The sequence below is a fragment of the Emys orbicularis genome, chromosome 1 (assembly GCF_028017835.1).
Source record: "Emys orbicularis isolate rEmyOrb1 chromosome 1, rEmyOrb1.hap1, whole genome shotgun sequence".
Taxonomy (NCBI): domain Eukaryota; kingdom Metazoa; phylum Chordata; order Testudines; family Emydidae; genus Emys; species Emys orbicularis.
Genome location: NC_088683.1, coordinates 163,506,253 through 163,521,133, shown reverse-complemented (window position 1 = coordinate 163,521,133; position 14,881 = coordinate 163,506,253). Strand labels below are relative to the sequence as shown.

General features: G+C 45.9%; 1 protein-coding gene across 1 annotated transcript in view; it reads left to right on the top strand.

Annotated features, from left to right (window-relative positions):
* The window catches only part of GRAMD1C (GRAM domain containing 1C), an 82,822-nt gene extending 71,974 nt beyond the window's left edge, over positions 1–10,848 (top strand). Inside the window, exons 12-18 of the mRNA XM_065418494.1 lie at positions 74–216; positions 2,203–2,306; positions 2,943–3,122; positions 4,865–4,922; positions 5,619–5,729; positions 6,807–6,912; positions 10,771–10,848. Coding sequence (XP_065274566.1) covers positions 74–216; positions 2,203–2,306; positions 2,943–3,122; positions 4,865–4,922; positions 5,619–5,729; positions 6,807–6,912; positions 10,771–10,848 — 780 coding nt within the window. The remainder of the gene's footprint in view (positions 1–73; positions 217–2,202; positions 2,307–2,942; positions 3,123–4,864; positions 4,923–5,618; positions 5,730–6,806; positions 6,913–10,770) is intronic.
* The last annotated feature ends 4,033 nt before the right edge of the window (positions 10,849–14,881 follow it).

Below are 14,881 nucleotides of genomic sequence, written 5' to 3'. Positions count from 1 at the left end.
AAAGACTGAAGGAAAGAGAACTGAGACTGTGTATTTAAAATGTCTTTTTCCCCCTTCTTTTTTTTATGGGTAGATCCTGAATAAACTGAGCCAGAAAGGTCAGTCTTACCGGGTAGACGCAGAGGTGCTGACACATGATGTCCCATACCATGATTACTTCTACACTGTGAACAGATACTTCATCACCCGCACATCCAATCAGAAATGCAGATTACGGTGAGCCAGAGTGGTGTGCAGCAGGTGGGGCGGGAGAGCCATGTTGTATGCACTGAGGTGTGTTTACTAAAAGAGGTCCCTACAGCATGGGAAAGTTGAATTTCTTTGCACAAATTTCTTCCCTTGAAGTGTGGTTCCATTGTGAGAAATATGTAAAAATGGCCCCTTCTTATTCATTGTATGTGTTTCCTGCAAGTATTAGTCAGCTCTGTTGGCTTTTAGTGACAAAAATAAGGTTTTACTCTTGTGACCTGCACAGCCAACATAGCTTCAAGAGAATGAGCTGGGTTGTACTCCTCCTTGGGAACTCTACATGAAATTGTTTACCAAGTACCAACAAATTACATCTGTGCGTGCTCCTGCACAGTTGTCATTGCCAAAGGCATAACTTGAAGCTATTAAATTGCCCAGGTGTAAGTGAAAGTGGAATTTGGCCTGCACCCCCTCTACTAGTGGTGATGGTGCTCAAGAGAAAGAGAAACCAGCTTGAATCTCGGATCCCAAGCTGACTTTGCAGACTTGGGAGTCATGAAAATCATCTTGTAAACTGAGCACATTTGATGTGAAAATCACTGAGAGATAATGAACATGAACCCTCCTAATACCATTTTTACAGTCACTTTTTGGAGCTGAAGCACACTGTGTAAGAGAATAGGTCTAGTAGCAGTTAATGCTCAACACTGCTGTGTGGGAAACCTGGGTATGATTTTAGGCTGGGATCTTTGCCACTGGGAGTATGAAGGGAAACAGGTGAACTCTCTGCCTGGGGAAAACTGAATGCCTTGAGCAACCTTTCTAGCTGATGTAAGGACTTGTCTTCATGCACAGTGCTACCGCAGCGCAACTGCAGCACTTTAGTGAAGACACTAGTACACCAACGGGAGAGCTTCTTCTGTTAGCATAGTTAATTCACCACCCTGAGAGGCAGTAGCTATGTCTGGGAGAAGCTCTCCCATCAGCATATGCAGTCTATACAAGGGGTTAGGTCGGTATAACTACATCACTCAGGGGAGTGGATTTTTCCCACTCCTGAGCAATACAATTATATTGATATAGGTCTGTAGTGTAAACCTGGCCTACAAAGCAGCATTGACTGGCTCTGAAGGGAGACTCCTCTGGTCCTCTTTATATAGATATATGGTGATCATAGCATCTCAAGGGGAGAGGGATAGACAAGCAATGCATGTAGAGTGTATGTGTTGGACGATAGCAAATACACCATGTAACACCATTTGTAACACTGAGCTATAATTAGAGCTGGTAGAAAAATTTCTGATAAAGTTTCTTCTGTTGGAAAATTCTGTTTCATCAAACCAGAAACTTCCCAAGGGAACGTGTTAATTTCAACAAAAGTCTGTTTAAAACAATTGGGGGAGAAAAAAGCATTTTGATAAGGTCAAAAACATTCCATTTTGACATTTTCAGAAAGGTACATTTTAACTTTTTTTGTTTTGAAATTTATTTTAAATTACACCTCTCCCCGTGGGGAGCCAAAAATCCCTACCGCGTTATAGCTGAAACCCCGTTATATCGGGGTAGCGGCGGCAGGGCTCCGGCAGTGATTTAAAGGGCCCGGGGCTCCCCGCAGCAGCCGGAGCCCCGGACCCTTTAAAGTGCCGCCGGAGCCCCGCTGCTACCGCGCTATACGCGAACCCGTGTTATATCAGGTCACGTTATAGCTGGGTAGAGGTGTATATTAAAAAAGTCAAAGTCGAAATGAAACATTACAAATTCCGATTGGGAACTAAAGCAAATTTTGAAATTGTGGAATGTCCTGTGAAATGGAACTTCAAGTTCCCACAGAGCTCTAGCTGCAAGGCAGTTTACAGTTTTTCTTTACCCATGTCTAATCCCTATCTTTTCAGTGTGAGTGCTGCCAACTGACAATGTCTTACCTATTTATAATAGTGACTGTTTTGGATTATAGACAGCCACTAACTTTACCATTTATCACTCACTTTACCATTCCATTCTGTGCTGTTGCAGGCTTTCCACAGATGTGAAATACAAAAAGCAGCCATGGGGCCTCATCAAGTCTCTAATTGAGAAGAACACCTGGAGCGGGATAGAGGAGAATTTCAAACAACTTGGTGAGGATTTACTTTTTGTAGTAACAGGGTGAAATCTTTTTTGTGGCTGGATCTGGTAAATTTTAGTGGTCATGAAACTGATTCTCCTAGAAATAAATGTACAAAGTGTGAGATTCTCTTTGTGTCTCCTTCAAGTCAAAGGATCCCCTAGGTCAATATACTGCTAACTCTGGGGTGCCACTGTATTGTGCTTCCAGTATGTTATCAAAGGGCTCCTACAAAAATTTTCCTCTTAGCAATCAATAGTCTTGTGCCCAGGGGATGGGGGTCAGCTCCCAAGAAGGAGGTGTGAGGATACAAAAAAAAATCCATTAATTTGATTTCCCATTTAAATCAAAGTGCTTCCTTGGTTGTAGCTATGAGAAAGAAAGCAACAGTGCTTAGCAAATACATTAAGCTGTACTGTGCTGGAAAAGTATATATTTCATACCTGTAAAGTATCGAGTGTAATGATGTTAGTACAAGTCGATGGTACACAGTTTAAGGAATCTCTTATGTATCATATATATTTTCTAGAAGACAACAGCCTCTATTGATTTGTATGCCTTGCCTAGTATTGTCTCTATCATAGCCAGATAAGGTGAACTTTCCATTTGAAAAGCGAAGGGAAAAATAAATACTTATTTTCAACTGTAGAATCAGATCTGCTAATGGAAGAATATGCAATAAACCAATCTCTAGAAGATCCTGGGAAACTTATTGCCCTAAGAAGAAGACGACGGAATTTACACCGAAATGTGGCAGAGCTGCTTCCTAAGCGTTCTTCACAGCACTCTTCCGGGGACATTGGATTAGAGTCCCAGGGCAACATAGTAGGTGGGTATAGCAGCATCTTTTCTATTTCAGCTGCTTGTCCAAACATGTGTGTTAGAGAGGGTGTTTAATTAGTAAGACAGAACAAATGTGATGCCACTATGTGTATTTGTTAGACCCATTTAGGTAAAGACAGCTGGATTAATAGTTAATGTTTATTTTATATTACTAAAGCTTGGATATACAGGATCTGGCGCATGTCTGATCCTCTTTGCAGTGACAAGCATCTGCTGAACTCAAGTGCAATCTATAATGTATTCTGCTCCAAGGTAACTCTAAACCCAGCACAAAGCTTGCACAGGAAAAGCAATGCAACCTGATTTTAAGAACTTGCACAAAATCCCAAAGCATTTAATTTTTGGACTTTAACTACACAGGTAACTGAATGCAGTCCTTGAAACGGTTACCATTTTACAGTTGCCCCCTGGACTAATCATCCTAAATCTTCTTGTTGTTTTGTATTTTTAATTAAACTGACTTCTTTTTCAATCTCCTGGCTGCTTCAGTCGTTTCTGGGGCACCGAAACTGAGCTAGCACTATTGCCCCTTCCTGCCACTAGACATGACAGATTGACTTGTAATCAGTCATGGCGTACAGTAACTACTTTGAAAGAGAAGAGGAACGTTTGTGCACTGAGTGCCAGAGAACTCTGACTTATATGAAACAACTTAAATTGTAACCACTGAACTGAGAACACAGACTTCAAACCAGGAAAAAAGCCCTTGAGAATACCAGAGTAAGCTTGGGTTAGTAGCATATGTAATTGTGTTAATTCCCACATTCCTAATCTGCCACCACTGCTCCAGCTTTCCAGGCAAGTGCTTTTGTCTCCATGCATGTGGCAGCCTGAATGTATGTCCCTTTGCCAGGCCAGGAAATCTCAATGTTAGGAACTATTGTAGGAGATCAGGTAACTTACACAATACTAGGTTAACCAATCGGTGGTGGTGGGTGACATTCTTTCAGTTTGAGAGGAAATGTACACTTCATCCTGCCCTATGCCAATATCAGATTCCCAAAGGTGTCCAACGGGGAGCGGTTTTGCACTCAGTTGAATTTAAAGTGTTTTCTGCAGGATGATAATTACTGAAACCAGGTTGATTTTTGGTGCGATAGACAAGAAAAGAAACTGGAATGGTTACTGATATGCGGCATTGGCAATGTGATCGGGTAGGCATGTGGAAGTGAGTACCCACTGGGAGCTGCTTTGTCTAAGGGTATGTCTACGTAGCCGAACTGCAGCTGTGCTGCTGTAGAGTAGACACTTGCTACAGTTACAGAAGGGGTTTTTCTGTCATTCTAGTAAATCCACCCACTCAAGAGGCAGTAGGTAGGTCGATGGAAAAATTCTTGTGCCGACCTAGCAGTGTCTGCACCAAGGTTTAGTGTAGTGTAACTATGTTTCTGAGGGGCATGAATTTTTCACACCCCTGAGCAACATAGCTAGGTCAATCTAAGTTTTAAGTGTAGAACAGGCCTAACTCAGGAACATACTTCACAGCACTGCTTTGCATTAGCATAAGAGATGGACATGTAAACTGGATTCTCCAGCTGATTCCTCCATTGGGATGGATAGAGAAATAGTTTCTGTTATGTGCATAAATGGGCATCCCAAATTGCACACAGCTGGTGTGTCTGTCCATTGGGGCTGCCATCTAATCCACCACTTGTTGTGCATTGTAGACTCCTATTTAGGAGAATTAATGTTGAGCATTTCTAACCTGATCTTTTCCATGCCCTACAGGAAGGAAAAGGGATGCTGCAAGGAAGACCACAGCCATCATTGTGGTATTGAGCATCTTGTAAGTACTCACTGATGTTAAACCACAATTTGACTGATGTCTGAGAGCTAATCTTATTTACACCTATATGGAAGCAGGAAAAGACTATTCATGCAGTCCAGTGCTTCTCAAGCCTATGGTATATGGGCCACTAGTGGAGTCGTCTTTAGTAGTCTTCAGAGTAAAACCCTTTGTTGCTCATCATTCTTAGATTGTAAGGGGACTCTCTCTTTCTTTGTGTTTACATGGCACTAGCACAGTGGGGTCCTAATCAGGGCTGGCCTTAGGGGCAAGGGATCAGGGTGGTCACCCTGCGATCCCAGCATCCAGGGGAATGGGAGGAAGACTCCAGGGGAGGAGCTCAATTACTGCATGGTATGTAGAATGAAAAAGCTGAGTGGCTGAACTAGTCTGCTGCTGCTGCTAGTTCATGATTGTTCGTACGCTACATTTTCTAGTATTCATCCACTCTAGTTTTAAAAATGTCAAAGGATGAGACTTCCACCACTTCCTTTGAAAGACTATTTCACAGCCTAATATATCCCACTCAGATACTCTTGATACTTTAAATTCCCACATGTTGCTTTCTCAGGTTCTTTCCTGAGGGTTTGTTCAGAGAGGATAGAACATTACTCATTCTGGCCATCATGGCCCTAGTAATGCTGCAGAAGCAAAATGATAAGCAATGATTAAACCAGTCTGATTTTCTTTATACAGTTTGCTGCTCTTGGTTTTGCTGAATGTGACTCTCTTCCTTAAACTATCAAAGATAGAGCGTGCAGCTCAGTCATTTTACCGGGTCCACCTTCAGGATGAGAAGTCTTTAAAGTGAGTGAATTTCTGACTGAATTCTTCCTCGTCTTCATCCAGATATAAGAACCTGATAGCTTGGACTGGACTCATAACAAGCAAATTTCAGGAGGCAAATCTTTAAATACTTTTGTGACTTGTAGCCATTTTACAGTTAACACTGCTGTCCAGCAAATGGCTTCACATTGCACCACTGGCTTTCTCCCTCTCCAAGACATTTTAGGATTAGCCTGCCCCTTTCCGCACAGTCTACCCTGCTGTATTTCTCCATCTTGTCTCATGGAGATCTACACAGAATTACAGCCTCCTCCTTTCTGCTGATCCCTGCAAGGTACAAATGTCTCAAAGTTCATGTCCCGCTCACTTTTTAAAAGGATGAAGTGACCAGTTTTGGAGTGTGATGTAATTTAACACTTAGTAGTTCTGTTGTGCTTTACATCTTCAAACACTGTTCACATGCTATCCAATTAAATGCATTACAATGTTTGCAAAGGGACTTGAGATTCTCAAGAACCAGGTTTGTGTATCTGACTTGGAGGAGACAATTTGGGAACTGGTATCTCTATATTTAAAGGATTTTATTGGGAGGGCTGATATGTTCATGACTTTATGATGCCTTTGGCTACCCCTCTTCCATTTGTTTAATGCAGACCTTGACACCTGTCTTGCTTCACCTCTGTTGGACATAGCAGTGAAAGACAGAGTTTCAAAATCTAACCTAAACTTTAGCAGGGACAGAGAATGACAATCCTTCTAATTTTGTGCTAGGACAGACCTTTGCAATATAAGATTGGTAGAAGAACTAGATCACTTCAACTTTCCTTCATATGGAGGAATTTACTCCTGTTTAGAAGCCTGAGGAATTCAGTTTAATTACATGCATGTTCCCTCTTAGTGTCCGGTGTATACAATTGCACTAAGGCAACATCTCTAAGAAAGTGGTAACATAGTTTCAAATGTAACTGTACACAGTCTTAATGTGGTCCTGGCTTGAAAAGTGCTAATGAGTGTAGGTAGAGACCAGTGCTTGCTGGGTATGGATGTACAGATATTTATTCCATGGTATTGATGTTTCTCATCGTGTTCCCTTTTCAGCTTAGCCCCAGACATGGTGTCCAGAGAGGATATCCCTCAGCGTGACCAGGAACAGGTTCAGCAGGTGAAGGGAGTGCTGCAAGACTCTATTGCAATGCTTGAACAGGTAGGCTTCCTCCCCACACATGCTTTTGTTGCTTCTGAGGTAGCAGTGAGGAAACAAAACATAGAGGTCATTTTTCAAAAGTTTTAAAATCCCCTTTAAAAAGTGTCTTGCTCTGTGAAATAAATGAGCCGGTCTGTGGCTGCCTGTCTTCAGGAAGAATAAAGCTGCAGCAGGGTGTGTAAAGAAAGTGGCAACGTTTTCAGGCCTTGCCCCTTTTCTTTTGCCGGGCTTCATTTGTCTTTCTATACAAATTGCCTGTTTCTTGAGCACTCTGTATTTCTGTTTGCCTAGAGCACTGGCCAAGCAGAAGAAGAAATAGAAAAAAACCATTGCTTTGATATATTCGTTGCACTTTGAAGAATCATAAAAATTAGAAGCCCAGCACACCTATTGAATAATTTAGTCCCTCCTCCTGCCAGTGGTGGATTCTTCCCTAGAGAACGTGCCCCATTGGTTTGCTTAGTTCAGCTTCCTATGACTGGGCTTCAACACTATTCTTAGGAGACTGTTCCACAGCCTGGTAGATCTAACAAATGGCAAAATTTCATTGTCTAAATTTTCCTTTAAATTTTTTTTCTCCCATAATGTATAGTTCTGCTCCCTTGGATCACCCCGTGCTAAGGCAGAAATCATATCTGCCAGCATAGATAACTCCGGGAATCCAGGAGCTTGAGGCATATCATACTAAAATGCTTAAAAAGGGAACATAGGCAGGTAGATTTGAGTTTGCTTCTATCCTAGTATGGCCTAGCGATAAAGTCCTGGCAGGAAGCATCATACAGCCATTGGATTTCAAGTTGTTTCCAAATGAAAGGTGTTTGTAAGAAGAGTGGACTTGGATATACAGTGGAAAATTTCATGTTATAATTGGATTCAGATTGGATTGGCTGCCTTTCCAAGAGCAATCAATGCAGGAGTGGAGACAAACAAGAAGTCTTCTCAGGCTGAAACTCAGCCTGTCTTGCTCAGTGAAGTTCTAGGATGCCCCGGGGGCTTTGAACTACAAATCCTAGTGGAAGAATATTTGGTCCACTTGTTGGTGGGAGACCATCAGGCAGGAAAGGCACCAGCATCTCACAAACTGGTGATTTAGGCTGACACTTAAGAACCCCCCTCTTGATATGGATAATCCTTTCCAATGACATCTTTGTTTCTAACTTTGCTCCCTTGTTTTGGTGAAAGTTGTGGTGAGGCAGCTCTGGTGTTATCGGGAGACCACAGACTTCCTTGACCATTGTCGGTTTCATTTTAAGCTTGAATATAGTAGAGAGACTGTGTTGGTCTTGCTGGTAGATTATCATAAACGAGGCTGTTGGCTGTAAGCTTGTTTGGGAATGGTTTCAAACACTGTTACAAGCCACAGTGTAGACAGGACCTCAGATACAGTTGTGAAAAAGGCTAATATAATTCTGAGGTGTAGAAACAGGAGTTGTGTGTAAGACACAGGAGGTAATTGTTCTGCTCTACTCAGCACTGGTGAGGCCTCAGCTGGAGTACTCTGTCCAATTCTGGGTGCCACACTTTAAGAAAGATGTGGACAAATTGGAAAGAGTCCAGAGGAAGCAACAAAAATGATAAAAAGTTTAGAACACATGATCTACTAGGAAAGGTTTAAATATGCTTAGTTTTTTGTTTTGTTTTGTTTTAGTCTTGGAAAAAGAAACCCAAAGGGGGGACCTTCTAACAGTCTTCAAATATGCTATGGGCTGTTATAAAGAGGACAGGAATCAATTGTTCTCCATATCCACTGAAGGTTGGGCAAGAAGTAATGGACCTAACCTGCAGCAAGGGAAATTTTGGTTAGATATTAGGGAAAGCTTTCAAACTATAAAGGGTAGTTAAGCTCTATAGTAGGCTTCCAAGGGAGGTTGTGGAATCCCCATCATTGGAGGTTTTAAGAACAGGTTGGACAAACACCTGTCTGTGATGGTCTAGGTTTACCTGGTCTTAGCTCAGAGCAGGGGAATGGACTTGATGACCTCTCAAGGTCCCTTCCAGTCCTACGTTTCTACGATTCTGTGATTTCCCCTTTGCGATGGACAAAGAGCAAGTGTCCATGCTGATCCTTTTACATCTATCAAATACCTTTGATGTTGGTTATGAGGTGGCTTTGGCGCATTTGTGAACCCAGGAAAAGTTAAGATAGGGTTGCTTTTGAATGGCTCCATTCTCTTATTTCTGAGAGCACTGGGCAATTGCTCAATTTGCTCTGAGGATTTTTTTTGTGCAGGGTGCCACAGGCTTTTATCTGGTCATCCCTCTTGCTCTATGTGTATGTAAGATGGCAACAGGTAAAGATGAGCTGGCTTCACCTGCAGTGGCATCAATGTGCAGATATTTGGCTCTGTCTCCATTTCAGTATTTATATTAAAAACTCCACATTTTTAAAATATCTGTTAGAGGGTGTTCGAGGGAGAGCAGATATTTGTGGGATCATTCCTTTCGTCCTTCCTCCTTTCCAGGCTCCTCCAGTTGCTTAACGCTGTGGTTTCAGGGCCGCCCGGGGGGGGCAAGTGGGGTAATTTGCCCCGGGCCCCACAGGGGCCCCATGAGCCCTGGCCCGGCAGCAGTCCGGGTCTTCGGCGGCAGGGGGCCCTTCAGTGCTGCCGAAAACGCGGAGCGACTGAAGGGCCCCCCGCCGCTGAAATGCCGCCGAAGACCCGGACGGCCGCCGGGTCTGTACAAGCGCCGCAGCTCCCCCGCTTTGCCCCAGGCCCCCTGAATCCTCTGGGCGGCCCTGTGTGGTTTTCAAACTTTTCCATACCATGACCCTATATTATAACAGGAAAAAGTTTGGGGACCTGCCCCACTTCCATCTAGCTATAAAAACAAGGAGGGTGCAGACCGCTGGATCGAGAAGCCATGGCTTAGCAAATGAAAGATTTTATTTTTTTACTTTTTAGCCTATTAACCTTTTAAACTTAATTATTTATAAATCATAGAAATGGGATAGAAGAGTCTGTTTGGGTACAGAAACTGTGGAGAAGCTCCAAGCTACTCCTGCCTGTCAGCTGCTTAATCAACCTTTCCCCATGCTCCCAAGGAAAATCACATGAGACAATGGTAGTTTTTGTTCTTCCTTGTCACAGGTGTACCCTGCCCATAAATTGCTGCTGATCTGATATTAACCACTTCTAGCACAGTTACAAAAGTATCTCTATCAATGAGTGATGGAAATCTCATAAAGTAGAAGCGGATTCCCCATATTTTTTTTCTTATCTTTCTGACTCTGACTCTCCTCTTTCCTAACTTCCTACCATTCTGACAGTAGTTAATTCCAAATAGCTAAAATGGTATTTTTAAAGAACATAGAAAATTAAATATTGAAATATATTGAGTGAGAATTTCACATTTCCTATCTTAAAAAAAAAAAATCACCCTCCACTTTTTTCCTGTGCAAGTCAAGATACGCTTTAAATTGCTATAATATTGTGCCCTTTCTGCTTGCTGGCAGTTTTCTGCCTTCACCCTTGTGCCTTAAAGCACACTGAAGGCATCATGCCTCTATTATAGGGCACATCTTGTTGCCGTGTTCCTTTCAGTATTTGCCACGTGCAGCAACTATGTTAAAAATGACAATGTGATGGTTTCTTTCTTGCAATGTAGCCAGTGCTACTGCAGCATAGTCTAGCAGGGTAACAGAACTTAGGACAGCTCTGTAACTACGTAGAAATGACAGTCTATGCTGAGTACTGTGCTTGCCTAGCAGCTGTAATATAAATGATTTAGTGCAAACTACTGTTAATATGAAAGGGTGGGAGGGAATTATTCTGAATGTAAAAATAAAACATTTACATCTTATCCTTGCAGCAGCGTAATTTATATACTTTGGGGGGACTGGGGGTTGTATCTCCACAGCTGAAGAGTTCCCTTTCTATGCTTCAGAGAAGCTTTGATCACCTGAACAAGACCAAGAGTGATGAGACTGAGAGTTAACATTATCAACGCCCACAACTCAAGATGTCATGAGAATGAAGATGCTGCATGTCTGTTTGAGGGTGGGGGTTTTGACATTCTGTTGTCTCAGGACTTTTTACTATTTTTTGCTCAGCAGCTGCTGGTGCAGCTAATAAAGACCTCTGGATAAAACAGGGCAAGTTCTGAGGTCCTGTAACTCTGAGAATCTCTCCCCATCCCCCCCCATACATGTGGTTTTCTTATGAACAAGCCAGAGGTGTAAATGAGTGAGAACATTGTACTGTATTGTGTAACTGTGATGTGCAAATTACAGAGAAGAGCAACCTCAGCACAGCAATGATTGTATCTAATGAAATCTGAACTCTTTTATATTGATTTGAAGAATCATTGGCACTAAGCTACAGCAGGGGCAGGACGGGGGATGTTCTGTAAAAAAATAACAGCAGGTAGTGGTTTCACATCGCCAGGGTATTCATATGCTCCTTCCTAGACATACATACTCTGTAAAACAAGTCAGCAGTTTGAAATACCCATATTTATTTTTTTAAGACTGTATTTTTTTGTTTCACTCACAGTGAAAGAGCTCTGTGTTTAATCTCTTATTAAATTGTTCTGCATACTGATGGGCTGTGGTAATTCCTCCCACTCTACCCCACCACACCTGTTCAGCTTGCCTAATGAAATTTCAGCACTCCAGGAGAAATTGTTCCTTGAGTCCTTGGTGTGATGCCCAGCAGTGAGGAAGCTATCTTGTCTCTGCTATCTCTAGCCTTTGCAAATGGTCTGACATATAGACATTGGGAAAGGACCAGATTAGAAACAAAAATGAGGAGGCCCTTATATTGGTTGAGGAAGCCCTGTTAGCAACTTCCTAAAAAACCTAAACCAGGGTTATCCATGGCTGCTGCTACAACATTGCCAACTCTACACTAGAGAAACTGGCATGTATAATCATGCTTGAAAAACATGCTTGTACCCCAGCTGTGTTATGGTTTTCATGTCTTTGTGGACAGCAAAACAACACATTATATATGTATTTTAACCCTCAAAGGTGGTTTCCTGATGTGACTGTGTCATGGGTTTGGTTTTATGTTTACACAAGCAAGAAACAACTATATTATAATGTGGCTAGGTTACAAGTATGTGAAAGATGGCTGTTTTGTAGTGGAGGAAGGGCCACGATTTCCCTGACCAGTATGAACTGTGCTACAAACCCATTTACTGACCAGTGTATATTGTATTTTGGAGTTCCTTTAAAATAGAACTATATCCTGTAAAAACCAGTGTCCTGTTTACACTACAACTATGAACTGTGTCGGGGACCTGCCCGACCCAGTCTATTTTCCAGTATAGAAGGGATGCTGAGTATTTTATAAGTATTTTTATCTAATACAGTTATGGTCTTGTCTGTGTTGCAAACTAGAGCTGTTCCAACCAAAGGACCACAGTTGTTACCAGGTCCCCGATGCAGTTGTAGTGTAGATGGTGCTGCAGACCTATAGCACCCTGTGGCAATGAAAGTGTGAGTTCAGTGCCTTGCTCTGTATCTACTTGCTGGAATGAGCGAAGTCCGTGACAATTATAGGCATTATTTGCCGCTCCTTATGTATTGGCAGGGGGCCAGAGCCGGCTTTAGCAAGAGCCGGCAAGCCCCGCCCCCAGGAATGGGGCTGCTCTCCAGCTTGGATCGCGGGGCTTGAGTCCGGGCCGGGACCGGGGGTGCTCAGCTGGCACCGGGCCAGCGCGCGCGGCCGGGGCCGGCACCCCGGCGCCCGAGCCGGGCCGGAGCCGCTGGGGCCGGGGGTGCTCGGCCGGGGCTGGGCCGGCACCCCGGGGCCCGAGCCGGGCCGGAGCCGCTGGGGCCGGGGGTGCTCGGCCGGGGCTGGGCCGGCACCCCGGGGCCCGAGCCGGGCCGGAGCCGCTGGGGCCGGGGGTGCTCGGCCGGGGCTGGGCCGGCACCCCGGGGCCCGAGCCGACCCGGCCCGGAGCCGCTGGGGCTGGGGGTGCTGGGCTGGGGGTGCTCGGCTGGGGCCGGCACCCCGGGGCCTGAGCCAGAGCCGCCAGGGCCGGGGGTGCTCGGCCAGGGTCGGAGGGAGCCGCTCGGCCGGGGCCGGACTGGGCTGCGCCCCCCCGGATCCCTCCTCGCGCCACCCCAGCTTACCTGCTGCCGCCTGCCCCTGCTTGTTTTCAGCCTTCCCGCCAACATCTGATTCGCGGGAAGCAGGGGAGGGGTAGGCGCAGGGAGCGGAGTGTTCAGGGGAGGGGAGGAGGGGGAAGTGAGCTGAGGCGGGGTGGACAGCTGCGGGGCCCTTTTAGGTGCGGGGCCGATTCAGTGGAATCGGCTGAATCAGCCTAAAGCCGACCCTGCACGTGGCCAGCCTGCCTTTCTTTTTGTAAAAAGCAACAAAGAGTCTTGAGGCACCTTATAGACTAACAGATGTATTGGAGCATAAGCTTTCTTTTTGTAAGCACGTGGGTAAAGGCAGCTCGTTTTTAGCAGTTAGGATGCAAGACTGGTGCTTGTCTACTACTAGGGTGACCAGACGTCCCGATATTATCGGGACAGTCCTGATTTTAGGGGACTTGTTCCGCGTCCCGACCTTACATTGGTCGGGACGTCTGGTCACCCTATATGAGGGGGACCGCGGCAAGCCGGTGCCACCGGCGCCACTCACCTTCCCTCCCTGGGGCAGCGCGCAGCTGAGCTCTCGGCCCGGCTGGCAGGAGCCTGCAGAGCGCAGCCCTGCCCCTGCCCTTGCCCCTGCCCCTGCACACAAAGAGGCAGGGAGGTCTTGCTCTGCTGTGTGCTGCAGCGGGGCGGGGCTTGTAGACTCCGGCAGACAGCCCCCGCCGCCCCTCGACCCGACCCGACCCTAGGAAGGAGCCAGAGGGACTGGGAGGGACCTGCCTGCTGGATGCTTCCTGGGAGCCGCTCCAGGTAAGCACTGCTGGGCTCACCTGGCCCCCTGGCAGGTCCCTGGGGGGGCTCCCCTCAGTCCCACTGCCCTCAGGCCCCACCCTGACCCTGTTCCCTCAGCCTCCCCTGCAGTCCCCCCTGTACCTCCACCCTCAATCCACTGCCCTCAGCCCCCCTGACCCTGTTCCCTCTGCCTCCTCCGCAGTGTCCCCCGTGTTCCCCACCCTCAATCCACTGCCCTCAGCCCCTCTGACCCTGTTCCCTCTGCCTCCCCCACAGCCCCTCCCCCCCCCCACGATCATCTTACCCTGCATGGATGTGGAAATTTGTCCCGGATTCCAGGCTGTCGTTAGCCCCTGGGGCAAAAGATCAGCAGAGGTTTCCAAAGGGAAGTTTGCAGCCTTTGCTCAGACCCAAACATTTTCACTTACATAAATAAATAAATAAATACCCAAACCCATCCTGACGCCCATCTGCTCTTTCCAGATTTGCTGTTATCCCTGTTGAGGCCAAAGTGGTTTGAAAAATTAAAAATCCTTGACACCATTGTGTTGCTTCCCCCTGTGTTGCTCGTTAATCTGATGGACCTGCCGATAATGAATAAAGATGAATGCCCTGGGAGCAATGTGTCAGGCAGACAGTTTGTCAAGTAGGAAACTGAATGCTGAAGCCCCCACAAAATGCAGAGGCTTTTCTTAACCTGAGAACTGAAAAATTGCCAGATACCCTGCATGGGTTTGAAAGTGACAAGAGCCTAGCGAGGGACCAGAGCAGCGCCAGGTTTGAAGTGAGGAGGAGGGTCTGTGTCATGAAATCTGCATTTCCACTGAGGACTCTTCCATCACCAGGGTAGCGCTGGCGCAGGTCTGCCACCCTGCACAGCAATCCTGAGAGGTGCCAGTGTAGACCTGACCCACTGCCCTCAGCCCCCACCCTGACCCTGTTCCCTCAGCCTCCCCCGCAGTCCCCCCTGTACCTCCCACCCTGAACCCACTGCCCTCAGTCCCTGCCCCCCTGAATTATTTTCCTCCAACAGCCTCCCCCACAGTCCCCCTGCTCCCCCCAACCCACTGCCCTCAGCCTTGCCCTACCCCAAATCTCTTCTTCAGCCTCTCCCGTCATCCCACCCCCATC